The sequence below is a fragment of the Myotis yumanensis genome, unplaced genomic scaffold (genome assembly GCF_028538775.1).
Source record: "Myotis yumanensis isolate MYYU_CA2020_CCGP unplaced genomic scaffold, mMyoYum1.0.hap1 SCAF_12, whole genome shotgun sequence".
NCBI lineage: Eukaryota > Metazoa > Chordata > Mammalia > Chiroptera > Vespertilionidae > Myotis > Myotis yumanensis.
Genome location: NW_027223763.1, coordinates 14,501,709 through 14,528,276, shown reverse-complemented (window position 1 = coordinate 14,528,276; position 26,568 = coordinate 14,501,709). Strand labels below are relative to the sequence as shown.

Here is a 26,568-nt window from a genome sequence, read left to right as displayed (position 1 = left end):
TCATAATAATCTGGCCACTCAGTGTATGTATGTATGTATGTGTGTGTGTGTGTGTGTGTGTGTGTGTGTATATGTATATGTGTGTGTGTGTATATATATATATATATAGATATATATATATATTTATTTATATGTATATATATATATCTCCCACGTTCAAAGGCTGTTAAATCGCATTGTTTACCCATATCTTCAGAAAAAAATTACTTCTACTGTCATGGTAAACAACCTGCTTCCCTATTTATAATGGTCTGGCCCTCTAGCAACTTCAGTGCGATATTATAGCTAATTTGCCTACAAACGTCAGGTGGTCATAATCTGGCCACTCTGTGTGTGTGTGTGTGTGTGTATACATATATATATATATATATATATATATATATATATATATATATATATGTTAGAGGCCCCATGCACGACATTCATGCACTGGGGGGTGGGGGGGCGGTCTCTCAGCCCATCCTGTGCCTTCTTGCAGTCTGGGACCCCTCAGGGGATGTCCACCTGCCGGCTTAGGCCCGATCCCTCAGGGTGCAGTCAGACATCCCTCTCGCTATCTGGGGCTCTTACAGTCCGGGACCTCTCGCTCCTTACTGCCTGCCTGCAGCAGAGGTGGGAGAGTTTCTGCTGTGAGGCTTCTGGCTGAGTAGTGCTCCCCTGTGGGAGCACACTGACCACCAGGAGGCAGCTCCTACACTGAGCGTCTGTCTCCTGGTGGTCAGTGCACGTCATAGCGACCAGTTGTTCTGTTGTTCGGTTGATTTGCATATTAGGGTTTTATTATATAGGATAGGATATATACAGACACACACACCTTATTTTTTTCCTAACCCTATGGGAGTAGATTGATGATATCATGTGTCATCAGTCTTCCTAGATACTTCAGACCAAGACCATTCTCTTAACCACAATGATCAAAATCAGGAAAAAGTATTTTCTAATATATACTTTATAGTCAGATTTCAGTAATTGATTCAATAATGTCTTTTATGATCCCACAGGCAACCACTGTTCTGGACTTTCCATAGATTAGTCTTGTCTATTCTTGAACTTCATGTAAATGGAATCATACTTAGTAAAAAATATGTCTTTTATGAGCGTTTTATTCCCTATCTTGATCCATGATCCAGCCCCCACACTATATCTAGGTGTCCCAGCTTGTTGGTGTCCGCTAGTCTGAAGTAGTTCACCTTTCGTCTTTCATGATATATTTCAGGAGTTTGGCCACTTGCTCAATTTGGGATTATCGGTTATTTCCTCATGATTAGATTAGATGCATTACGTGACTTTGGCAGGAATACTACATAAATGACTGTGTTCTCATGGTGTCATGTTAAGGAGGCCTGTGATATCAGTTTGTCCCATTTTTGGTGGTGGGAACTTTAATTCCTAGTTAAGGTAATGGCTGTCAGATTTCTTCACTGTAGTTTACAGTATTTCCCTGTGTAATGTAAAAGTAACTAATGAGGGATACTTTGCAACTCTGAAGTATTTCATTCCTCTTCAGACTTTTATCCATGGGATTTACCATCCATTGAGGATTCTTGCCTTAGTCATTTATCACTGTGATGATGCTATCATGGTCATTTTTTCTAATGCCATCATTCCTTCATTTATTATTAGGTGGCATCTGTTATAAGGATGAATTCTCCCTTTATCTCCTTTTATTTATATAGTTGTTTGTTTATTATCAGTGTTGACTTGTAGATTCTTCTTTTATTCAGTGGACTATGTAATATCCATTTTATCATTCATATTAATGCTCAAATTGTTCCAGAATCAGCAGGTGGCAGTTCCTTTTGACACGTCTCTATCTTTTTGGAGGGCACTTCCTAGCCCAAAAGATGTTCCAGGCTGGCTTGCTTCTTTTCTCTTCTTTTCTTTTTTTTTCTTTTCTTTCTTTTCTTTTTCTCACTGGAGGATATGTTTTTACTGATTTTAGAGAAAGGGAAAGGGGGAGAGAAAGAGAGAGAAAGAGAAACATCGATGTATAAGAGAAACATGGATCAGTGGCCTCCCATAGCCAGTCCCACTGGGGACTGAACCTGCAATCTAGGTAATGTACCCTGACCAGGAATTGAACCACACTGGCCAGGGCTCCAAGCTCATTTTATTTTATTTATTTTATTTTATTTTATTTTTTATTTTTAAATATATTTTATTGATTTTTTACAGAGAGGAAGGGAGAGAGATAGAGAGTTAGAAACATCGATGAGAGAGCAACATCGATCAGCTGCCTCCTGCACATCTCCCACTGGGGATGTGCCCGCAACCCAGGTACATGCCCTTGACCGGAATCGAACCTGGGACCCTTGAGTCCGCAGGCCGACGCTCTATCCACTGAGCCAAACCGGTTTCGGCTCCAAACTCATTTTATTCTGTCTTTCCCCCTGAATCAGCAATTTCTCTAAGTAGCCCTGATTCATTTTAAAAGGTAATGCCATTTAAAAACGAAGAGTTGGTGCTGGCTGTGTTTATTGCTACTGGTGTGTAATTGTTTCTAGGTCCTTTAGCAACAGAACAAGGATATATGTTCACATACATATATATATACACTGATACACACAATATATCTACATATGTATAAAAAGTATGTATGTTTAAAAGTATCCTATATAATAAAAGTCTAATATGCAAATTGTCCCCTTGACTGGGAGTTCAGCCGGGAGTTTGACCAGGTGGCAGGGCTGGCCAGCCAACTGCCCATGGCCCCTCCACCTGGCCGGCCTGGCCCAATCAGCCCAGATTGGGGCTGGCCGCCGGACCCCACCTGTGCACGAATTTGTGCACCAGGCTCTAGTATAATATATTAAAAAAATCACAGTGGTACTTCCAATTTCTATTTAGATCCACTCTGTGTTATTTTTTGCCTTTCTTGCTTCTATATTTGTGTTTCCCTTCTCCTGGCTCTCACAATATCAACATATCTGCTCATTTGCTTAATTCTATAATACACTCAGAGTTCCAGAATCGCTTTGCCCATACCCTGGTGAAATACAAACCTAAAAGAGTTCAGGATTTGTTTATAGTTATTCTTGTTTTCAGGCTAAGGGTATTTAGTCAGGTATTAAATTTAGTTATTTGGTTTCATACAGTCTTGTTATGTTATTCATTTGAAATACAGTTAGATTTTTGTTTTCTTTCTGTTTGTATTCAATTTTAGGGTTCCCCTGTCCTTACTGATTTAACTTAGTTTTATTTTTTGAATATGAATAACATTAATGTGGTTCCAAAGTTAAAACTTTCATTCTTTTAAATTGCTTCTATGAAGTCATTATTTTTGTCCCTTTTCTTTATGCCCATTAGTATTACTTTGCAGTCTCCCTTCCTGTCTTAAACCCTCTGGATCGGGGCTCTCAGACATGCCAAGCTTTCCGTCCGGATGGCATTTGCCAGAGTCACTAAAAACTTGCACTTGCTGAACCCAGTGATTCGTTTTCAGACTGCATGTCACTCAAACCCACAGCAGTTTTGGTTTCTGAGATGATATCAGTGAATCAGTTCTGCACCCACCCCACGGGCTGCCCCTTGGAAGCTCTCCCTTCAACCTGGATTCAGAGTCGGGCCAATGGTCACTCCCTTGCTGCTGGCCACGGCTCCAGAGTGCCGTTGCCACCTCCCGTGGGTCATTGCAGTCCTGTTCTCCCTGGGTCCGCACTCCCACCCTGGTCCCACTGCTGTCCATTTCCACACAGTAGTCAGCAATCTTTTTGAAATGTAAGTCCGGGCAGTCCATTCTCTGCTCACATCAGAGGCTTTCCTGTGTGAGCCGTGAGGGTTAAATTAAACAATGTGAGGCTTGTAGGTCCTGCATGCTCACTAGGATCTGCGCTTGTGAGTTAGGGGCCGAGTCTCCAGAACAGCCTGGTGAATGGAGGAGCTTGGCCCTCACAAAGGAAAGTCAGTTGCTCAAAGTCACAGAACTGGGATTTGACCCCAGTTCTTCTCTCTTCATGAAACCTATGGTACAGATGGTTCAGGAAGGGCTACATATGTTCAGTTTAATTCCAAGATAGAACATGGGGTAGCTTGGCCTCTGAGCCCCGGGAATGTTTTTCCTTGATTTTTTGAAGAGCCCAACAGCAAGGCTGGTGGCAGAATGATTCTCTAGGACCAGATCTGTGGGGCCTGTGAGGTCCGCCAGGGGCATAGGGGCACTTGGCTTCCAGCTTTATGGAATCTGCTTTCTTCTGGTGAAGGGTTTCCAAATAAGCTAGTTTTCATTTTATTATTGGGGAATAACGGGTCCTCAAGATGGAGCTGCACCTTCCAGGGCCCCAGTGCTTCCCATCTGCCCCTGCAAGCCCTCCACCTGGGCCCGGGAGGTGGGGCTGAGAGAGAGTGCCCGGCACCAGCTGCCCTTCCTTGCTCGTTCAGCCACCCCCTTGATTTATTTTTTAGTTATTTACCTTGACAAGCCCGGGGAGATCCCACTCTCTGTTCCTGCAAAGCAGGAATATTTCAGTCTTGGCAGACATCACAAACAGAACTTCATTTTCTTCTCCAAAAGGCACAAAGGTCTCTGGAACCTCATTGCAACTCTTTTCCTTGGAGAATAAAATGGAACAGATGTGGGTCCTTCCTAGATGCTATCAAAGGTCTGGCTCCTGAATTATGAAATGAGCTTACCACAGACTAGTTTTATATTTGAGGCAGTGGCATAGCATGAGTTCTTAAAAAATTTAAATATAGTCTTTTTTTATTAATACAAAGCAGTACATGTTTATTGTAGAATAACAGGTTAGCAAATACTCCTGTAATTGCACCATTTATACCGCAAAACATGAACACCCTGGCGTTTAATATTTTCAGACCTTTTTTATATATATTTGTATTTTTTGTGGAAGTAGGACTGTTTGTAATCTCTCCCTTTGTTCAATTACAGATGATAAGCATTGCTCTACATTGTAAGTTCTGGTTGCTACCGAGCATTCTTTTGTATGAATGTACCATCATTTATTTAATCATCCCCATTAGATGGACATTCAGGTTGTTCTCAGTTTGGGGCTATTGTAATGAACACTGTGCACATCCTTGCTATTTCTTCGTTAATATTTGACTGGTAGAACCCAAGAAGCAGGGTGATAGTGTGGTTTCCTAATGCTTGTCATGAGAGCTGACAAGAGTAGGTCTGGGGCCCTGCAGATCTTGTGAGTATGTGCACTTTTCTGGGGTGAGGGTCTAAAACTTAGATTTTCAAAACAGGCTGAGCCTGGCTGGTGTGGCCCAGTGGTTGAGTGTTGACCTATGAACTAGGACAGTGGTCGGCAAACCGCGGCTCAGCAAACCGCGGCTCACGAGGCACATGTGGCTCTTTGGCCCCTTGAGTGTGGCTCTGCTCTTTATTCATTTATCAATTGAATACCAAAGAGCCGCATGTGGCTCACTAGCCGCGGTTTGCCGACCACGGAACTAGGAGGTCACTGTTCAATTCCCAGTCAGGGCACATGCCCGGGTTGCGGGCTTGATCCCCAGTACGGAGTATGCTCCTGCTGCAGTCCCTTGCTCGTTCAGCCACCCCCTTTATTTATTTTTCTGTTATTTACCTTGACAAGCCCAGGGCGATCTCACTCTCCTGGTCCGATCGATGATTTTCATCATTGATTTTCTCTCTCTCCATCCCTTTCCCTTCCTCTCTCTGAAATCAATAATAAAAAAAAAACAGAAACAAAAAAAATGGGCTGAGACCCCCGTATAGATCAGGAACTGGTGTTGCAGTCCCAGGTTTCCCACCATTTCCTTGTGCATAGTACCTCCCAAGACCAGTAGCATAAATCGGGATGGCAGTGTTTGTCTTCAGGGATGTTTGAGTAAGCCCTGGCGAAGGTACAAAGAAGATGAAATAGTCCCTTTCCTGAGCGTGCTTGCCAGGTGCACCAGGGTTAGCCACATGAGTAGACAGCTGCTGGATCCTTGGCCTGCAGGGATGAATACATTTCTTTTAAGGCCTTACACCAGTGGTTCTCAACCTTGGCTGCACATTAGAATCACCTGAGAATCTTTTTAAAATCCTGATTTCTGGGCCTCATCCTGCGGAAATTCTGTTTCTTTGTTACTAATGTTGTGGCCCCACCCCATAACAAATACATATTGTTTTTGTGATTAACCACTATGCCTTAATTATGTTCAATTTGTAACAATGAAAATACATCCTGCATATCAGATATTTACATTACGATTCATAACAGTAGCAAAATTACAGTTATGAAGTAGCAACGAAAATAATTTTATGGTTGGGGGTCACCACAACATGAGGAACTGTATTAAAGGGTCGCGGCATTAGGAAGGTTGAGAACCACTGCTCTAGATGATGATGATGATGATAAAGGTGAAGCAATGAGGAAGGCTGGTCATTGTCAAGTGCTTCTATATTCTGGGCATTGTGCTCAGCCTATAAAGTACTTTTTATCTTTATTTAATGAATGGGGAACAGAGAAGTTGATTTACTTGCTCAGGGTAACACAGGAAGTGACAGAGTCTGGATTTGGCTCAGGCATTTGCTTCCACACCCTAACCTCCTGACCACCATGGTTTCGTGAGTCTCACACTCCTGTCACATTAGGGATCTTGGTCAAATGTTTCTGTGGGTCAGGCCTTGCATGTCCCCACTTCTGTGACTCTCTTCAAACCAGTCCTTTTCTAAAACCTTTACTGCCTCTCCAATTCTAGAGAGTGTGTCTACCTTCTAGGAAGCTTTCCTTGTTTACCCCCGAGTAGAGCCAGTTTGTTCCTTCTCTTTACTGCTGGGCTGTTTGTAGCACCCAGCTGACAGTCACATCTGGGCTTATGATGCAGGCCATGTGCTGGGATGGAAAGAACCAAACCTTTGGACCCAAACCGACTTGAGTTCACATCCCATTTGGGTCAGGTCGGAGTTGCCAGGCTGTGATATCTGATCTTAATTCTGTGTAATTGGTAGCTTTTGAGCTGGGGAGTACTGTTTCAAAAGAAGCTTTTTAAATGGTGGCAGTGTACAAGGATGGATCAGTGCAGAGAGGAAACTGGAGATGGGTCAACCAATTACACGTCTGTCCTGCATAATAATTCTCTTGCTTGTCCACATATGGATTCAATAACTACATGTCCTTTCATTTGGAAAGATGAAGTCCCCTCGCTGGCACACAGCTTCTGGGGGTGGCAATAAGGCTTACCTGAGAGATGGCAGCAGTAGTGCGCTCATGGCATTCTTCCTCCGCTTTTGGAGTAGCCTGACAGATGGTATCCTTGATCTGCATTCAGGCAGTTTCCACCAAGAAATTCACTGCATCAGCTGTAATGATCGCCATGTGAATCCCACTATAGCAGTTTGTCATTTGGTTTTAAAGAACTCTGTTGTGATAGGGATCGGGTGGAATGCAATTGTGGAGTCATCACAAGCCCCTCACAGGATCTCTTATTTGAAGAAGAAGAACCCATTGCTGCTGGTGGCATCAGGCCACTTCCTTCTTTGGTCATAAGTTTTGTTAGAAATTGAGAGGTTTTTGATAGTTTTGAGATCAATTTGTGAATGCCTAAAATCTGCCCCAGACCAAGGGTCCCCTGTCCCGAGAACTTCCTGAGGAGTGAATGGTGCCCATAAAGAACAATGGTAAGTGTGAAGTGGGAGTTAATGCTGGCCTGGCCCGTGTGTGTAGAACACCTAGCTCGTTGGAAGGCTGGGCTGCAGCAGATGGCCCCTCCTCGGGGTCTGTAGGGCCCAAATCTCATCATCCGCTGAAAGTTGGTGAGCAGCCCCAGTGCAGGTGTGAGATGGACGCTGAGTTGTTCTTTGGATATGCAGTTGTCCCTGTCCGTTCGTGGTGGTCTTGCAGTTAGGACTTCTAGCCTTGGTCTTGGAACCTGACCCAATCAAATAGAGATTCCCTCTTTGAGAAGGAATGTGGAGAACAGAGAGATGGAGCCCTTGGGAGCATCCACCATGGTAGGGGCAGTCAACCCCTCCCGGGAGCCCAAATAGCATGTCATTGCAGGATGTAAGCAAGAAGATGGAGACGTGGATGTGTGGTGGAGATGTGTGGGAATGTTTCTGTGTCCCTTGCTAAACAGGAACCTGCAGGAAAGGAGGTGAGAGTGTGCATTGGGCAGAGTGAGAGAGTGGAAGCAGTAGACCTCCTGGATTTTCACTTGTAAAATGGAGGTACTGACACTGGGCCTGGAGGATGGTTGTGAGGCCTGTTCTTTAATATCAGTGGTTATTAAAGAACCATCCTCAGGGCCCGGCTCCTGGTTGCTCAGGCCTGTCTTATTCTGGTGCCCACAGAGCCCTGCAGTGGGAGGTGACTTTCAAGCACAGGGTATATGGCTGTGACCTGCGGCCCAGTGGCTGGCATGGCAGGTGGAGGGGGAGCCCTGGCAGCCCTCCAGCCAGCTTGCGAGTTCATTCGTGGGAACCACAGACAGAAAGCAAATGTGTGAGTCTCCAGTGATCTTTTCCTGGGGCTGTGGTGTTGTGAACTCTCCTTTAGGAGTCGTTTTGAAAATGGTGTGTGTGGGTGTAGTTTAATTGTAGGCTCATTTTTCCAGTTCGGCTATGGAAGGGTTTGTTTTGTTCTTTAGCCACACGTTAGTTTCTTCAAAGAGCTCATCTCAGTCTGCAGTTTCCAGAGTTCTGAAGTATTTTTCAAATAAAGTTGTTAGTCTCTTTGAAATCTGGGCTCAGGTGCCTCCTTTCAAACAGCAAATGAGGACCTGCAGGAGAGAGAGGAGGATCTTTTGCCCAGCTATGCTTTGTTTCATTTTGTTTTCTTTTGTCATCCCCCTGTTGTAGACACTGGCTTTTTCAACAGTAATCATATACTCCTTCCCCTAGTAATCCCTCTTCTGAGAGCCTTTCCTTAGGAAACAATTTAAATGCAGATAAAGCTGCATGCACAAAGATGTTTATTTCATTTTTTTATAAAAGTGAAAAATTGGAGATGACCTAAATGTCAAAATGGGACTGGCAAAATTGTTGTATGTGCATGTCTATAATGGTATATTAATGTGGTCATTAAAAAGGATGTTTCTAAAGCACATTTAGTAAGAGAAATGCTTATAAGTATGAAGTGAAAAATACAGTCACAGTATCCTATCCTCATGTCAAAATGCATGGACAAAGAATGGAAGAGACTGGATTCAGTGACATGTGGGTAGTGGGTACCTGAAGGAAAGTGATCTTTTTCTTGATTCTGTTACCCATCCTATCCTATATAATAAAAGACTAATATGCAAATCGACCAAACAGCAGAACAGATGCTTAATGCAGGAGCTGCCCCCTGGTGGTCAGTGCGCTCCCACAGGGGGAGCGCTGCTCAGCCAGAAGCTGGGCTCAAGGCTGGTGAGCACAACGGCAGCGGCAGTGGTGGGAGCCTTTCCTGCCTCCACAGCAGCGCTAAGGGTGTCCGACTGATTGCTTAGGCCTGGTCGCTGTGGGGAGCAGATCGAACCTAAGCCATCAGTCGGACATCCCCTGAGGGCTCCTGGACTGCGAGAGGGCACAGGCTGGGCTGAGGAACCCCCCCCCCCCCCCCCCCCCCCCCCCAGTGCACGAATCTCATGCACGGGGCCTCTAGTTTCCTATAAAGAGCATGTATTCTGCTAGTATCAGAGTTTTAGAGAAGGACCGAGAACCTGCACCTGTGCCACTGCTTTTAGCTTTAGTGCTGTCACGGTCTTGCTAGAACTGGAACCCCAACAGTATGAGGAGTCGTAGTCTGAACCATGTTCTTGGTAATCCTACTTTAAATACCCGGGGTTGCTATAAAGAGTGATTCAACAGATAGGATAGTGTCTCTGCAAACGTGTGAGCAAGAAATCATCAGGGAACACCTTTTAAAAATGTTTTTCTTCATGTTATTTCTGCTTCTAGGAAAATCAGTAGGAGTGGACATGAGTACCCAGAGTGAACTGATAGAGAGGTGAGTGTGTAGTGTTTGGTAAGAGGGCTGCAGGTGTGGTTTGTCTGCGGGTGTTTTTAGTATTCCTGCTCCCTCCCTCTGGTAGTTTCCTGCTTCCTGTAAATAAAGCATAAACACCTGTGAAACTGAGACTGGCCACACTAAACCAAGGGGTCATGCTGTGTGTCCTGCAGCCTTCATCCAGTTGAGTAGGTTACTTTGCCAGGTGCTGTGAACCAGAGGACACATTCTCCTGTTGGCACCTAGTACCTGCAGAATAAATCCATTTGAGCCCCTTCTTGGTCTGACCCATCTTTCCTTTCCATCATGTATCCCAGGCTTCTCTGACTGTTGTTCTCTTGACCAGCTGTTGCCAACCTTTCAGACCTCACAGACCACCAGTTGGCAACTGCTGCTCTAGACCATGATGGCAGTCAGTTCACATGGAAATGAACTGGCTCCTCCTGACACCCCCATCTCTCCACTGCATTCAGGATCAGTTGTTCTTCCTGTAGCACTTGACACATAATTACATTACAGAACTTAGCACACAGTATTGTAATACTTCCGCATTCATCTTTTACTCCCAAATTCCTCAAGAGAGGAAAGGAGCTAGCATTAACTGGGTATTGGTATGTGTCAGGCCCTGCCTAGGCATTCACTTTCAATAGTTCTGGCCTTACAAGGTGAGCATTATTATTCTCATTTTTGAATGAGGAGCCTGAGGGTCAGAGTTGCATACTTGCCATTAAGAGCAGAGCTGAGATTTGAACTTGAGCCTGTTATACTCCAACACCAGGGCTGTTATTATTATCCCACATTGCCTTTGAAGGGTAAAGACTGTGTTTTTAATACCTTTATACCTGCTCCAACCTCAGGTATCTGGCGTGTAGTTGGAATTCAGAAAATGTTCACGGACTAAATGGATTGCATACTCTCGTAGCTTGCCTCTGGGCAACTGGAAGTGTCAAGGTCTTGCCCTCTTCTGTTTTCTTGTTAAAGGTTCTGAATGCTACAGGGCTATGAGTACTTCTCTCCTCTTTGGAACTCTGGGCTCCTGGGGGTAAAATAAAGAAATAGAGACCAGTCTGGGGTGCAGAATTTATTTGGCATCATGAAGGCCACCAGCAAGCAGGCAGGGAGGTGATCACTGCTCACTGGAGGACATTTCTATCAGTGTTTCTGTAACTTTAGAAGAAATACTCCTCTCCCCCTGCAGTATTCCCAGTTCAACCCTCCACTTCCATCCTTAAAATAACACATCACACCCCATTGGCAGGCTGTGGGAGGGTAAGGAAGGCCTCCCAGACCGGAGACAGTCTTTGCTGAGATATAAAGGATGAGCATTGAGGGCTGGGAGAGTGTCCATTCTTGATGCACAGGAGATGTGGCCCCTTTAAGCAGTGTGGCTGCTGCATGAAATGTGAAGGTTGGAGCTAGAGATGCAGGCAGGGCCTTGTTGGGCTTATCCTCAAATACTGTGTTAAGAGTCCAAAATGTGTTCTGTAGGAAGAGGGGTGTCTTTGAAGGAGGGTGAGCTGGTATCACACATGATCAGATTTGCCATCTGAAAGGCAACGGTGGTTCTTGGAGAATGGGCGGGGGGAGGCAGGGAGCCTCCTCAACCATGTGTCACCCTTCCGTTTCTGACAGGCTTGTTTCTTTCCTTCTGTTCTACCTGTTTGAGCTGTAGGCTTAGCACTCACATGGGCCACTCCTTAGCTAATTAAACGGGGTCTCTTGGCCCGTTCCGCACTTTTGCCAGGCAGCGGAAAGCCCACGCATCCCTCACGCTGTCTGAGCAAAGGTGCATCTGGTGTTTACCTGTTAATGAATGCATCGCAGTTTTGGAGCCCTTTGCTCTTGTCTGAGTTTATGAGTAATGAGACAAGAAGTAATAGGAAAAAGTGGGAGAAAAAAAGAGCTTAAATTAAGGAGCTTATCTATAATGGAGATTCACATGGGCTTTTTACAGAGTTCAGGATGTTTTTCCTCATGGCTTAGGTTGCCTTGGGAAATACAGGTTAATAACCAGATGATTGCCAGAATGGAGATATTGGACCACAAGGGTTTTGAGGTTTTTAAACCCCTAAGGCCACTTCATGAGTTTGGGTTGGTCTCTCTCATTCTCCTGGGGCCTCGAAAGCAGGCAGACCTGGGTGCAAATGTGAACCCGTCACCTGGGAGCTGTGAGACAGCGGGCAAGTTTATATGGGGCTCAGTCCCCCCAACTCTAGGTGAGAGTCCTACTCCCTACTTCCCAGGGTTTCTGTGAGGACCAAGTAATATAGTTCATCTCAAGTGCCTGGTATGCCATGGACTGATGCCCTCTCTCAGATCTCTCCCCCACAAGCCAGATGGTGGTGCTCCCCCTGCTCGAGACTCAAGCCCCGAGCCCTTTTTGTCTTCTGAATGCCCTTGCTGAAAATGCTCCAGGGAAGCAAAGGGGCTCTAACCCAGCAAAGGGCCCAGGAATCTTACGTGTTCTGAAGGCATGGTCCTGGCTTGGGATCTCAGATTTCTCTCTCACTCCCATGGTCAAGGGTTGAGGAAGACAGCTTACCCTACCAACATATTCTACCTGAATCTCCTGAGCCTGCAGCCTCTCACGCGTTGTCTGATGGTGAAATGTCCGAAAAGTCCTCCTCCTCACAAGACCAGAAGCAAGACAGCGAGTCTGAGAGGACTTCAGTTTTGGTGAACAATTTTTCTCAAGGTAAGCTAAGCTTTACGAAGCATTTTAAACACAGCCAAGGTTTCCTGGTTTAAACAACAGTGTGTCATCTTGCCGTAGTAAGCAAGAGTGTGGTGACATTTGAATATTTCTTTGAGGGACGGAGATTCTGGGTGGGCCAGAGCTGGTCACTCAGAGTGTCATTTATCACTGGGGAAAGCTAGGGTTGTTGACAGTGTTGGTGACTGGAGAAAAGCCATTTTTGTTTTTTAAATGGTGACTTATTATATGACTTGCTATTTCCTTGCTCTTCTAAGTAGGCAGGCTGGAAACTCTGGTTCATTTCCTTTGTTTCTTTCAAACTCTTCCTAAGGCAGGGGCACTAGGAAGACTCTTCTGCTTTGAATTGTACAGATGCCAGAGATCACCTAACCCCTGTTAGGTATTTTGTAATTCTGTAAGTCTGCTGTGTTTCTCTTTCGTGGAAGCCCTGGCCCACAGGTCAGCCCCTTGCCCTGCCTCTGATCGTGGAGCCATGGGCTCAGTTGGCAGAATCAGCCTCCCGAGGCCCACCTGCCCCTAAGCCCCCCTTTACCTCTTCGGTATTTGCAGTCTACGTTACATCCTGTTGGGGTATTAGGTAGGGCTTAGTGTTTATAATTCAGTGTATTTCAGAAGTTCAAGGAACAGTATAGACCAGAATAGATAGACCAGGGACTGGCACTGTTTTCCTATAAAAGGCCAGAGAGTAAATATTTTAGGTTTTGTGGGGCATTTGCTCTTTGTTTCAATTACTAAATCCTGTTGTTGCAGTAAAAAGCAGCCATAGATAATCTGTAAACAAATGAAGTGTTTGGGTTCCAATAAAACTTTATTTACCAAGACAGGGGTGGATGTATTTGACCCAGGGCTGTAGTTTTCTAACCCCTGGTGTAGACTCTGGACCTCAGCTGACTTCTTCTTGTCTCTCTTCTAGTGGGTTCTTTGCAAGGAGCCCAGAGTGGACCCAGAGAGCAAGTCAGACACTGGCATATCCTTGCTAAGGTCCTTTGTTGACACCTGATTACACAGCAAAATGGTTTTCAAAAACTTTAAATCTTTTTTTTTTTAAGCAACAGATCCTCCACTCCCCCCTCCCCGCTTTTTTTTTTTTTTTCCAGATGAAACTTTACATGTGGGTCCAGTATGTAAAAAAGTCCGAGTGGAGGCTTTGTCCCCTTGGTGGCCTCCCAGGCTCGCCTAGGACACTCAGGGTCCTGAGGAGCACAGTTTGAAAACATACCTAGAGCATGAAGTACACATGCGTGATGTAACTCGGGTCTCAGCTGGGGCCTCCAGTAGCTAGCCCCCTAGATTTGCTTTCTTTGGGTTTCTGGCAGTACCCCGCTACGATTTCTGTATACGATTTACCTTCTTCTAATTTAGGTCAGACCATGAATTGTTTGGTCCCCAGTACCACTCCTGCACTGTCAGTCCCTTTCCCAGAAACCCCGGGACCGTAGGCCTTTGTGGGAAGAGTCAACTTGACTGAGGGTGGGAGGGCCAGGAGGGGCCGGGTCCCAATGCGGCAAGCCAGCTCCGTAACATCAGAATGCTTAAGATTCTGTTCTTCAGAGCCCTCCTCTATGGTGCTGGGCACTTCCCACTTTTCCTCTTGCCTGTCCCTCTTTTTTCTAGTCTCTGTTTTTTTTTCAGTGTCGAACCATTCAGGAATCTTTAATTTTGATTCCTCTGAGGACCCATGACCTTGAGCTTATGCCCTCCTCCTGGGTTCCCAGGCACTCCCCTGATGGGGATGGTGCTCACTGGAACCCCTGAGCAAACCCACTGTTCACTTTCTTGGTTTGTCTTCAGAATTTTAGTCTTTGCATCTGTCTTTTCCTTTTTCCATATTCATAATCTGAATGTAGAGGGAATTTTGTGTTTTTCCTTTTTTTTTTCACTTAGCATTATATCATAGGCTTTCTAACATGTTACAGAACATCATTTTTACTGGCTTTGGCTTAGTCCGCTGAATGGCCGAACTGCAGGTTTTCTTATGTTCCCTGTTGCAGAACATTTAAGTCATTGCAGAAATCTCACAATTTTGATCAGTGCTGTAGGGAATATCTTTGAACATGAGCTTTCACCTTATTGAAGGGCATTTCTTAACCTAGATTCTGTAAATCGGAATTACTAGTCAGAAGATGTACACAGTATTTTTGGTGGTTGCTCTTAAACAGGATTTGTGGTTTTAAAGAGTTAGCATTTGTCAGAAGGGTGTTATTGTGGAGGGACGGATATTTTTCTCCCACCTGTAAAGGCGAGTATACTGTTTCCTTCTCCTTGGTGAGGGCTGCATAATTAACAAGTGGTGTCCAGTTCAACTGGGAATGTGTCCTTAAGCCCAAGTGATGATTCCAGCTCCCGGCCAGACTCAGCAGAAGATGACTTGGGCTGCTGGCTGCTGAGATTATTACCGCAGAAGCCAGCAGCATGCAACGTGGAGGAACTGGCAAGGACGGCCGCAGTCAGAGCAATAAGCCCCCGGCTCCCTCTGACCTGACCAGCCACCAGCAGGTGTGCAGGGCAGCGAGGCAGGCGCAGCAGGTGCGGTGACGACGTGACGCGCTGGGAGTCTGTGACAGGCTGTTCTTCAGTCTGGGCTGCAGCGAGGGCCTCAGACAGTCCAGCAAATGGCTTGCCACACGGGTGGCATTAATAGGAGATAGCTGAGGGTTTGGGAATTAAGTCATCTCATCAACATTCAGATTCATGGCGAAATTGCTATTTAATTAGGAAAAGATCGGTAACATTGTACTACTTTTAAATGAAAGTCGTGTTGGAGGAATTAAAACTGGGTCATAACTTTAGTATAATGTTTTAAAGTAAACATTACTAAGACATACGGAGTGTACCCTAATTGATGAGTTGAAGACTTTAGTTTTTCTTTGGATACTTAATGTGGTTGTGCTTTAAACACTGATTCTGGAAACCCACCTCTAGGTTGGAGCTACGCTTCCTTCTTTGTTAAAGTGAGGTGTGGCAGAGGCTAAAAAAATGACATGCTCATTTTAGAAAATGTGGGAAGCTTAAATTTTTATATATTATTAAATATAATATTAAGATGTAATATAGAAGTTTTGAAAAACCAAAAATCTATACCCAAAGGCAATCTCTGTGAATATTTCGGTGTATTTCCTTCTTTTGTGTATGTCTCTTTCCTGTCTGCAAATTTTTAAGTAGAGCTTTGATTGTACTGATAAGCCATTTTGTATCTATATTTTTCTATGGTACTATAAGGTCATCATAATATACTTTTAATAGCTGTGTAATACTACATCATAATGCATGTAATACAATTTATTTAATAATTTGAGTTATTTTCAGTTCTTGCTGTTACATACAGTGTCAAAAAGAACATTTTCTTGCATCTGGCAAATGGTTGTCAGCAGCTCTGGTGACCTCTTAAATAAGTTCCTAGAATTAGAATTATTTGGTAAAAGACATCGGAAAGAACCTTTCTAAGGTTAATGATAAAAACAGTCCCCAAAAGTCATATACATTTATACTCATGCTAACAGGATGTATTCTTGATTGTACCATTCTCACTAACATCAAGAGTATTGATTGTTTTGTTTTTAAGACTGAAATTAGTAAGTGATAAATGGATAACATAAGCCTTTCAAAGAATTTGTCCTGAAAATATGTGGATTCATAATGGAGGTAGTTTAATCAACTCTTAGGCAATTCAGGCAGACTTCAGAGCGATCTGTTAGTTTCACCATAAGGAAGATTTTAAATTAATATTTGATATTTAGAAGAATAAAGGGCTGCATGAGAGTTAGCATTAAAATTGTATGGAATATAATTTTTCCATGCGATGTACAATCTCTCTCTCGTGGAGGGCTGCAGAGAATCGTTACAGAACTGTGTCTGTGGGCTGTGTGCATCAGCTCAGCCTCCCCCCGCTAGGAAGGAATTGCCAGTTGCTGACTATCTTAGCACAGCCAGTGCCATTGGAATTTCAAGATCACTGCATAGTCTAGATTACTCACTTTGCTAGGGGCTTCAGACCGTAAATAAAAACTGTCCTTCTTCCTGTAGACCTACTAATGGAACATATACAGGAAATTCGAAGTTTGAGGCAACGTTTAGAAGAATCTATTAAGACAAATGAGAAGCTACGGAGACAGTTGGAACGGCAAGGGCTTGAGTTTGATCAAGGTAAGAAGGACCTTCCCAAGCCGGCACAGTCTGTGCGTGTTCATTGCCTGGATCAGTATTCTGTGCACTGGGAAGAGCATCGGACTCGTGGCCAGAGAGATTTCAGTTCAAACCCTGACTCTGCTGCTTACCTCAAGGGTGCCCTCACTTACCTTGCTGACTTTCAGTTTTAGTCACTTTTCTATAAAATGGGGATAGTAATTTCCATTTTATCCTGTTGTGATGAGAATTACGTGAGCTCACTTAAGTAGAGAGCCCCACAGCCCCTTACATAGTAGTCACTTTTGGAGAAGTCTGCCAGCCCCCCAGACGCCTTGAATTGTGGTTGGCTCCTCATTTGCCTCTGGAAGCTGTACAGAAATAGATAGGTATTTTAAAACCAAAAAAGCAGTATTTTGTCTTTTTAATAATGGATTATAAAAATATTAGCATTTTAGCAGTTTAGTAAATATCACACGCCAATCAAAAAGTCACCAATAATGCTACGTAGCCACACTTAGCTCTGAATGGGATATTTTTCCATGAAGAATTTTTAAATATTTTTCCATAGGTAAGATATTCTTATGATTCAAAAATTGATACCTCCATTCTGTATCCATCAGTCCTATTATCCCTTCTCTGCTCCCATTTCTGCTAGTTTTCTTCTGTGTTCTTAAACAGTGTTTGTTTTTTTAAATGTAAATCCAAATATATATTCTTATTCCCTTTCTCACTTACCCTGAAGGTGTAGAATACTTTGTATCATTATTCTGTCCCATCTTTTTCTTCAAACAATACATTTTGGACATCTTTTCTTCTTGCTCCTAGGACTGTGTCCTCATTTCGTGAAGAATGTGTCTGAGAGCAGTTTTGTGCCCCAGGAAAGTGGGAGATTGTTTGGGCCGGACTACCTGGTGTGGATCCCAGAGCTTCTGTTGATTAGTTTGTGGCTTTGGGCAAATCTCCCCAGTTCTCCCCATCTTAATTATCTTATAAGAGTCACAGAGATTAAATGAGGCAGTGTTATGAATGGGGCCTTGCTTAAGCTCCTCTCAATAAATGGTGGTTTCTTCATCATTACCAGTTTTTTTTTATTTATTGTGTAACTTTACCAGTTTAACTTTGCAGCGCTCTGCAAAGGGTGGGGATGCTGATGTCATTCCATTTTTGGAGATGAGATGACGAAGCTCTGCATCTTTATCAGAGATGTACTCAGTGGTAGCTCGCTGAGCTCACTGCGGCTGGCACAGAGCTCCTTAACTTGAATCTTTGGACCCTAGTCCAGTTCTCATTGCTCTCCAGCCTGTCGCAGTCAGAAGGACATCTTTCCAGAGTACTGAGCGTGCTGCTGTTTGGTTACAAATGGTGTTCTCTCTCTCTCTCTCTCTCTCTCTCTCTCTCTCTCTCTCTCTCTCCCTCTCTCCCTTCCCACCTGCATCCAGCATCCTCCCCCCTGTCAGCCCCAGGGAAATTTATTAATCTGAGTTATTAGTCACATCAAACACAGGAAAGAAATACACGCCTGGGCCCTTCACATTCGCTCTTGGTAATGCCCGAATTAGATTCATTCTGTTTTACATTTTCCCTAGCAAATCCAATTATAGAATTATTTGGGGGCTCAAATGGCCACCAGCTATAATGGAGCAGGCAATTGCTCTGGAGAGTAATTCACTTTGACAGGAAGGTTTACAAAAAGGCATTCATAAAGTATTCACGCTGGTGGAAAGACATGCTGTTCTCACCATGTTGTCACAGCCGCCGAGAGACAAAGAAATAAACGTGACTGCGCCTCCCCCTGCTGCCAAGTGTTCACCTTGGGAGCAGGTTTGAGAAAGGCATGGCTCCTGTAATGCTGAGGATGTGGGGGAGCCCCTCTTGTCTCCTCTTTCAAGCTCACTCTTATCTCCCTTTGGGCTCTGGTAGCACCATATATAGTTCACAGAGTGATTTTCTTATGTTTCCTCATTATTTAAAGCTGTTTTCTAGAAACTTCTCTACTGACCTTGAGACTGCATAAATCACTATATTTTTGTTTTTATAGGTTCTTCAAACAGTTTTGCTTGTGGTTCAGAGCTGCATAATTCTCTGACATCAGAAATTCGTTTCCTGAGGAAGCAGAACCAGGCCCTCAATACAATGCTTGCCAGAGGATCCAGAGGTAAGACTTAAAGGGGTCTCCTGCAGCCTGGAGCCCCACCGCCTTCTGTGGCATGGGAAGAATGCAGGCACTGCCCTCGGAACAGTCTAGGCTCACCTCCCGTGGCTCTGTGGCTTTGGGTAGGTCACTTAACCTTTCTGAATCTCTCTATTCTTTGCTGTACCAGGAAAACAGGAATCCTCACAGGGCTGTAATGACAATTAAACACTGTAAAGCCTCAGCTCGGTAAATGTTGCTTTTTGCCCTTGTTACACATCCCCTCTATCCAGCCACCTCTCATCTGTCTTAGTTCCCAGTGGGAAAGAGAAGGCCTGGGAGTATATTACTGCCACATCTCAATCAGAGGTTTCCCACTTTCAGGAAAGTTTTCCCAGTATTTCTTATAAAGATCCCTTCTCTTAATTCCTTCTGTTTGGAGCTTAGTCCCCCAAGAGCTTTCACTCACATTACCTCTTAATACTTAAAATGTTTCTGGAATGATATGTCATTAGTCCTGTTTCACAGGTAAGAGACAGGCCTAAGGAATTGACTGAACTGTGGTCACAGAGCTCAAAGGTGGTGGAGCTGAAACTTGGGCCAGTTTATTTCACTTTCCCTAGAGGTTATTCATGCTGATTTTGTTTGAGATAAAATTCGGGCTTCTGCAGATCATTCATTCACTCAGCAAACATTCCTGGCTCCAGTTCTTTGTCAGGGTCTGTGTGGATGCTGTTACCGAAATGAATTGAGAACTGGTCCTTTCCCTCGTGGTCTGATGGGAGACACAGCAGGCCAGTCTGTGGACTAGCCACGATGCAGGCAGACTCGGAGCTACAGGATCCTGGAGACAGCATCCTGGCCAGGGAAAGCTGGTCTTCAGAAGCAGAGTCTAGAGCAATGGTTCTCAACCTTCCTAATGCAGCGACCCTTTAATACAGTTCCTGATGTTGTGGTGACCCCCAACCATAAAATTATTTTTGTTGCTACTTCATAACTGTAATTTTGCTACTGTTATGAATCATAATGTAAATATCTGATATGCAGGATGTATTTTCATTGTTACAAATTGAACATAATTAAAGCATAGTGATTAATCACAAAAACAATATGTAATTATATATGTGTTTTCCGATGGTCTTAGGCAACCCCTGTGAAAGGGTCGTTTGACCCCCAAAGGGGTCGCGACTCACAGGTTGAGAACCGCTGGTCTAGAGGATAAGTAGGGATTAACCAAGGTGCCTCCGGTTTAGAGGAGCAGGGTCTTTTCAATAGAAGAAGGAGGGCGGACACAGGCCTAGCGGTTAGAGATGGGGCGAGTACAGACCACTTGGGAATTACACGAGGCTGAGTGTGGCCGGGGTTGGGGGCAGGAGCACACTTGCTGGAGAAATCACGTGTCATAGTTAAGAGTGGAATCAGAAAACCTGGTCTGAGTCTTGGCTCTGCCACTTACTGACTGTGTGATCTTGGGAAAGTCTTAACCTCTTTGCTACTTATTTTCTTGTTTGGGAAACGGGAGAATGCTAGTACCTTACTTGGAGGTTTGCTGTGAAGAGTACATAACATGATACATGTGAAGATCTTAATGTGATGCCTGCAGATGGCTGGTACAGCACTGCCAGCAGCCTGCACTGTGGAGCGCTGGGAAGCCCTGTGCGTGCAGTCCCCGGGTAATCCTCACACTGGTACATGGAGGAAACCGAGGCACAGAGAAGGGAAGAAGCTCACTCAAGGCTGTGGAGCCAGTGAGCAGAAAGAGCACTGCCTCTGGGCCCGAGGTGTGTCTTCCTCCTCAGGAGAGGGCTGTCCTCAGGGCTGAGGAGTGGATGGGTCCCAGGCCGCCATCGGCACAGCCCCGCTGGCCTGGTGGGAGGCTTGCATACTTTTCCAACACCCAGGGCCAGGATTTGGGGCCTGTTTCTTGCCTTTGTCTAATTTCTACCCACTGTTTGCTCTGTGAAGGCAAAGTCACTAGGTTTGCACAGCCCATTATTTAATAGAAAATTAAACAGGCCCATTTCATCCCAGTGACGTTTAATCTGCAGCCGTGGTGTTGACAGATTTATCTGCCCACAATGCATAAGATAATTGGAGTGCCAGAATCATAAATGCCAGATTAAATCTCATTCTCTTTTGTATTCTTGGAGTGCTCGAACTCAAGTGCCGTATTTGCGTAATAAGGTTGGAAAAAACAAATGGGGTCTCTTCTCAGTGGCGCATTTTGTTTGCAGATAAACAGAAGGAGAATGAAAAATTACGAGAGTCCCTCTCCAGGAAGACTGCGAACCTTGAGCGGCTCCAGCGGGAGCTTGCCTGTGTGAAGGGGGAGAAGGAAAGGCTGCAGCAGGAGGCGGGCCAGAGGGAGCGGCACAACCAGCAGCTGCACCAGGAGCTCTGTGCCAGCCGCAGCGAGCTCAGCAGGTAGTCAGGCATCCCTGGCCTGGCGGCTGTGCGGGCGTCGGGTACTGGGCAGTGGCCATGGGATGGCATGCCAGCCCCTGCCCTAGTGCACAGGGATTGCAGACAGTATGACAGTAAACACCCAAACACGTAATACTTCACGTGGGAATACAACATATGGAGAGAGGTCTTCGCAGTAAGCAGGATGGGCCCTGGGGGCTGATTGTGGCAGGGCGGGTCAGGGAAGCCTCTGCCAAGGTGCCAATCGGGCAGTGAGGTGTGAACTCTGCGGATATCTGGTGGAAGATCACTGTCGGAGGGAAGGGTACGGGCGGAGGGGAGGGAATGGACGGAGGCAGGGCGTCCTTGGCCCCTGCTGGGCAGAGCAGGGAGGCAGTGCAGCTGAGGAGAGAGGCTGTGGTACGGGGGAGGACAGAGGTGGCTAGAGGCTGGATCACATAGGACCTCGTCACGTGGTCAAGACTTTGGTTTTTACTCTGAGTGACAGGAAGCTGGGGAGATTCTGAGTAGAGGGGCCGCATGAGTCTGACTTAGATTTTAAAGGGATGTGCCAACTGCTCTTTGCCGTTTCCCCTTGGACTCTGTCTTGTCTCCATATTTCCAGTCTCTCCTGTCGGCAGCGTGAGTGCCTTGTTCTTGTAGAGTGACTGACCTCACCCTGGGTCACCCGGGGTGGGACGTGGTCTTTTCCATCCTGGCTCCTCTCCGGGCTGTGTCCCTGGGCTTCACTTCCTCACGTCTGAGTGGAAGATTAGATAGCAGGTTCCTTTCTGTGTCTGTGAAGATTACATGAGATAATATATGGAAAAGGCTGGGCTGTGACTGCAATTCTGAACCACGCTTGTCACTCTGGTCCACTCTCTCCCAGCTGAGGGTGGACTTGGCTGCCTGTGGGGTCCAGCTGAGTCACTCTAAGTTAGAATAACCTCTCCTCCCCGGTGCTGGGCCTTCGCAGGGTGCAGGAGGGGTTGAAATGGAGGCAGGAGCTGCTCTCACAGAACAACAGGCTCCTGCAGTCCCTGCGAGTGGAGCTGAAGGTGTATGAGAAGCTGGATGCGCAGCACGGGATTCCCAGAGGTACGGGCGCTGGTCCGGGCTTTCTCGGCTTGGGCTCTGTGTCTTGGGCTGTCATCACACCCGAGCTCACCTGGATGGTAGGTGTATTTCAAAGCAAGCTCTCTGGCCCACTCTTCCTCTGAAGGAGCCGCAGGACTCACGGAAGGATGGAGGCTCAGGAGTCAGGCTGCTGACGTGTGGATTTTCACCGCCTTGCTCCCTGCTCTGTGGCTCTCGGCAGTTTGTCTCACCCCTTGGGGCCTGTTTCTTCCTCTGTAAAGCGTGCTCACTGATACCTGTTCTGTAGAGTTGTTGAGAACATTATATGAGGTCATTTATTAAATGCACCCTAACACAGTATGTACCACATAGTAGGCACTCAAGATACGGTTTTTACTACAATTTTCTTGCTACTATGTGTTTCCTTTTTGCCCATTCATTCAGTGAGTATTTATGGAGCGCCCACTCCACAGTGGCCATTGCTGCAGAGGTGGTCGTTGGCCCTGGTCCTCTCTATATCCTGAGAGAGACTCCAGATCAGAGCTACTCGATTGTAAACTCAGATGTTTTAGAATCAATTTTGAGGTGTGGTGGGGTTTTTTTAAAACTAATTTTCCAGATGGTTTCTCCCTATTGAAAATTTATCTAGAAAAGGGTCACAGCTTTTATTTTCTCTTCAAGTTGCTTTTCTTATTCTTGCTGTTGTGCCTTTTTAAATATACTGTGGCTCTTAAAATCAGCCCCTTTCATTCTATAATTCCACCCAAATAGATTTTATTACTACTAGACATAATTTCGGGGTTTGGTGTACAATTTGCTATGCTTTTATGGCCAGAAGTGAAAATTAATTTCCAGCTCTTATTTAGCCTGTGGAATAGCAGCAATTAGGCCTGCCAATATTTTTGTTTTTAAAGTCAAGTTGTTATTTTAAATTGTACTAGGTTCTTAGGAAGGGGAGGGTGATGGTGGCGGGTTTAAAACGCGAGCGCTTTTGATGGCTGACCCTTTGGTGGAAGAAGGTGTCAAGGCTTCTCCTGCACATGTTTCAGAGTCCAGAGGAGAGATGTCGGGAGAAGGCTGGAAGGGGCAGGACCCGCTCGGTGACCTGCATGACCTCCTGACCGAGATCCAGGCTCTGCGGGCACAGCTGGAAAGGAGCATCGATACCAACAGCACGCTGCAGGGCAGGCTCGAGGAGCAGCTGGGGCAGGGCGGGAGGAAGGCACTCCAAACCCTGCCCGCTCCTGAGCAGCCCCTTCCACCAGACAAACACGGTACTGCTCCCGCCTCTCCTCCCTGTTAGAGAAGGCAGCCCTGTGTGTCTGTGCAGGACACGCACATGCCTGATGCTGCCTTTGCTCACAGAGGTGTCTTTCCGTTGACAGCAGACATGCTCTACCCTGGGAGCCAGGGGACCTGACCACTAATTAGCTGCCACCTTTGGCAAAATAGTGTAAGCTCTGTCTGGAGCCTCCTGGTTCTCAGGGGGTGGGGTATGGGCTGCCAGCCGCCCTCATGGCCTCCCATCCATCTAGTCCTGCCCACGTCCCTCCACTGCTGAACATCCCTTTTAGTCCTCCTTATTGCCTTTAAAAGAGAATTTAAGCCTCTTATCCTGACTGTCAATGCTTTTCACGACCTGACGGGCTTCCTAGTAGGTTTGAAAACTGGTTCTGCGTTGCATTTGCTTGTGTTGCAGATCATCTTGTATAGCATCTGATTGATTTTGCCTCCTTACATTGTTTCAGAAATGCATCACCTCCCAAATCCTTATTTGGGTCACTCTTCTCTCTTGCTTGAGTTACTGCGGCAGCCTCCAGGCTCACTCCTCCAGTCCAAAGTGCAGATCTCACTGCACACTGCCCTGCCTCACTCCTGGAGTGGGTCCCACGTCCTCACAATTCTGGCCTGGCTCCCTGGGCTCAGCCGTTTGAACTGCGGCCGTCTCCCTGGGCGTGTAGAGATGGCTCACTCCTTTGTGCCTCTGCATCTGCTCCTTCCTCTGCCTGCATTTCTTTTTCTCCTCGGGGTTAGTGCCCCTCCCTGAGCTCCCACAGCTCCCGGGGCTTCCCTCCCTTAGCCCTGAGCACCCCAAGGGAAATGGCCTGTTTCCTTGTCTGGACAAGAAGGTCCTTCCAGGGCGGGGACTGAGTCTGCTCATTCTTTTTACTTACTTATTATTTTTATTATTTAATCCTCATCTGAGGATATGTTTCTCTAATTGATTTAGAGAGAGGAATGGGAGGGAGGGGGGGTGAAAGAGAGAGAGGGAAGGAGAGAGAGAGAGAGAGAGAGAGAGAGAGAGAGAGAGATCGGTTGCCCTTGAACGTGCCCTGACTGGGAATCAAACCTGCAACCTTTTGGTGTACAGGATGATGCTGCAACCACCTGAACCACCCGGCCGGGGCAGCCTGCTCACTCTTGTCCGGTGTCTGCACAGGGCTTGGCAGGAGAGAGCCAGTGAGCTTAGGAAGGAATGCTTGTGTGTCCGATACTTCACCATATTCTCCTTCAGTTCTGTCTGTGAGACAAAACATTTAACAGCTCATTTTCCTTCCCTTATTTTGCATTTTGTAGATGGCGACAGATGTCCTGTGGCAATCGATAATTCCTGTGACCTGCGTGACTCCGCCCCACCTGTGCGCCCGAGATCAGGTACAAAGTCGACATCTGGGTTGACTACAGCAGGATCGGATTTGCCAGTGGACTTTTTATTTTTTATTTTGTTTTTTAATATTTTTATTGATTTCAGAGAGGAAGGGAGAGGGAGAGATAGAAACATTAATGATGAGAGGAAATCATTGATTGGCTGCCTCCTGCACGCCCCCTGCTGGGGACCAAGCTCACAACCCTGGCATGTGCTCTTGATCCGATTTGAACCTGGGACCCAAACCGGCAAGAGCAGGACTTTTTAAATTGAAAAAAAGGATGTCCCTGGTCTTAGCTTAAGAGGGTGTTTGGCAGGATTTGGGTTTCGTGTTGTCAGCATCTCTAGCTGGTGATCTTCTCCAAGCCAGTTAATTGGTGCCTTGGTATTACCAACCTCAGTGACAGCATTGGGTCTCTTGATTAGCGTGGGACACCTCGAGTGGATTTCAGGTCCTGGAGCAGCCAGACTCAGTGGGCTCTGTCCGGCCTTATCCCTCTGCCCTCGTGCTCTCATACAGAGGGTCACATTCCTGCAGACACGCTCCCACTTTCCTCCTTTTCCAGACCGCCCTTGTCCCACTCTCTGCCACTCACCACGAATGCAAACTTCACTGGTGTCCCAGCCAGAATTTTTAACTCTGAGCCCTGGCTCTTCGTCATTGTGCTTTTCCACTTCCCATGTGTCTGTTCTGATTAGACCATGGGCTCCTGGAGTGCAGGCACTGGCCTTGTTCATCTGTGTGAATCGGGGTCTTCTGCAGAGTGGGTGCCTGACCTGCTAAGTGTTGGTTGAATGGAATTGAGCTTCTCCCACAAGATGAATAAGCCCGGTGTGGGGTAATGTACAGACTGAGGGCCGCTCTCAGCCCCCCTAGCTGGTTGAATGCAGCTCATGGAACGCAGGGTGCTGCCCCCAATAGATCTGACATCTTCCCTCTCATTCTGTAGCGTCAGAGAGTCCTCCACTCTCTAGAAATGACATGGACTCCCTCTCCTGCGATGGTGGCAACTTAGCCACCAGCGCCTTGAGTATGTCTCGCCTGGTCCCGGGCCACCACTTGTGGGCCAGCAAGAGTGGCAGCCACATCCTGGGCCTGATTGAGGACTACGAGGCCCTGTGCACACAGGTTGGCCAGGGCCAGAAGCTCCTTGCCGAGATGGACATTCAGATCCAGGAGGCACCCAGCCCCTCAAGTCGAGAGCTGGAAACAAAGGTAACCTGACCTGTGACAGAGCTGGGAGGGAGACTGATGCTCAGGAGGGGCAGGGATGGACGTGTCGGCTGAGGGCGCTGGAAGGCAAGGGGCACACGTGACCTCACTGAGGCCCTGGGACGAGGAACCTGGAAGTGTAACTACGCGACCTGAGAGGTCAGGTCCCCTTGGGGGCTTCTGTTGTTTTCTGTGGGAGGGACACTTGTCGAGGCTGGTGCCCTACATTATTGCCATCGCTTACTGGGACCTGTCCTAGGACTGCTTCAGTCTGTCCAGTCTTCCGGCCATCCTCCCGTCCTTCAGTCCCCCCAGACTGGACCCAGCTTCCGTGGGTCACATTTCTAGTCCCTCTTCTCA

General features: G+C 46.2%; 1 protein-coding gene across 3 annotated transcripts in view; it reads left to right on the top strand.

Moving 5' to 3' along the window:
- The window catches only part of CDK5RAP2 (CDK5 regulatory subunit associated protein 2), a 157,729-nt gene that overhangs the window by 117,632 nt on the left and 13,529 nt on the right, over nt 1–26,568 (top strand). For all 3 annotated transcript variants that reach the window (XM_070430795.1, XM_070430794.1, XM_070430796.1), the window contains 9 exons: nt 9,848–9,896; nt 12,419–12,591; nt 16,636–16,755; nt 18,776–18,892; nt 21,103–21,292; nt 22,248–22,369; nt 23,398–23,622; nt 24,926–25,003; nt 25,946–26,211. In XM_070430795.1, coding sequence (XP_070286896.1) covers nt 9,848–9,896; nt 12,419–12,591; nt 16,636–16,755; nt 18,776–18,892; nt 21,103–21,292; nt 22,248–22,369; nt 23,398–23,622; nt 24,926–25,003; nt 25,946–26,211 — 1,340 coding nt within the window. The remainder of the gene's footprint in view (nt 1–9,847; nt 9,897–12,418; nt 12,592–16,635; nt 16,756–18,775; nt 18,893–21,102; nt 21,293–22,247; nt 22,370–23,397; nt 23,623–24,925; nt 25,004–25,945; nt 26,212–26,568) is intronic.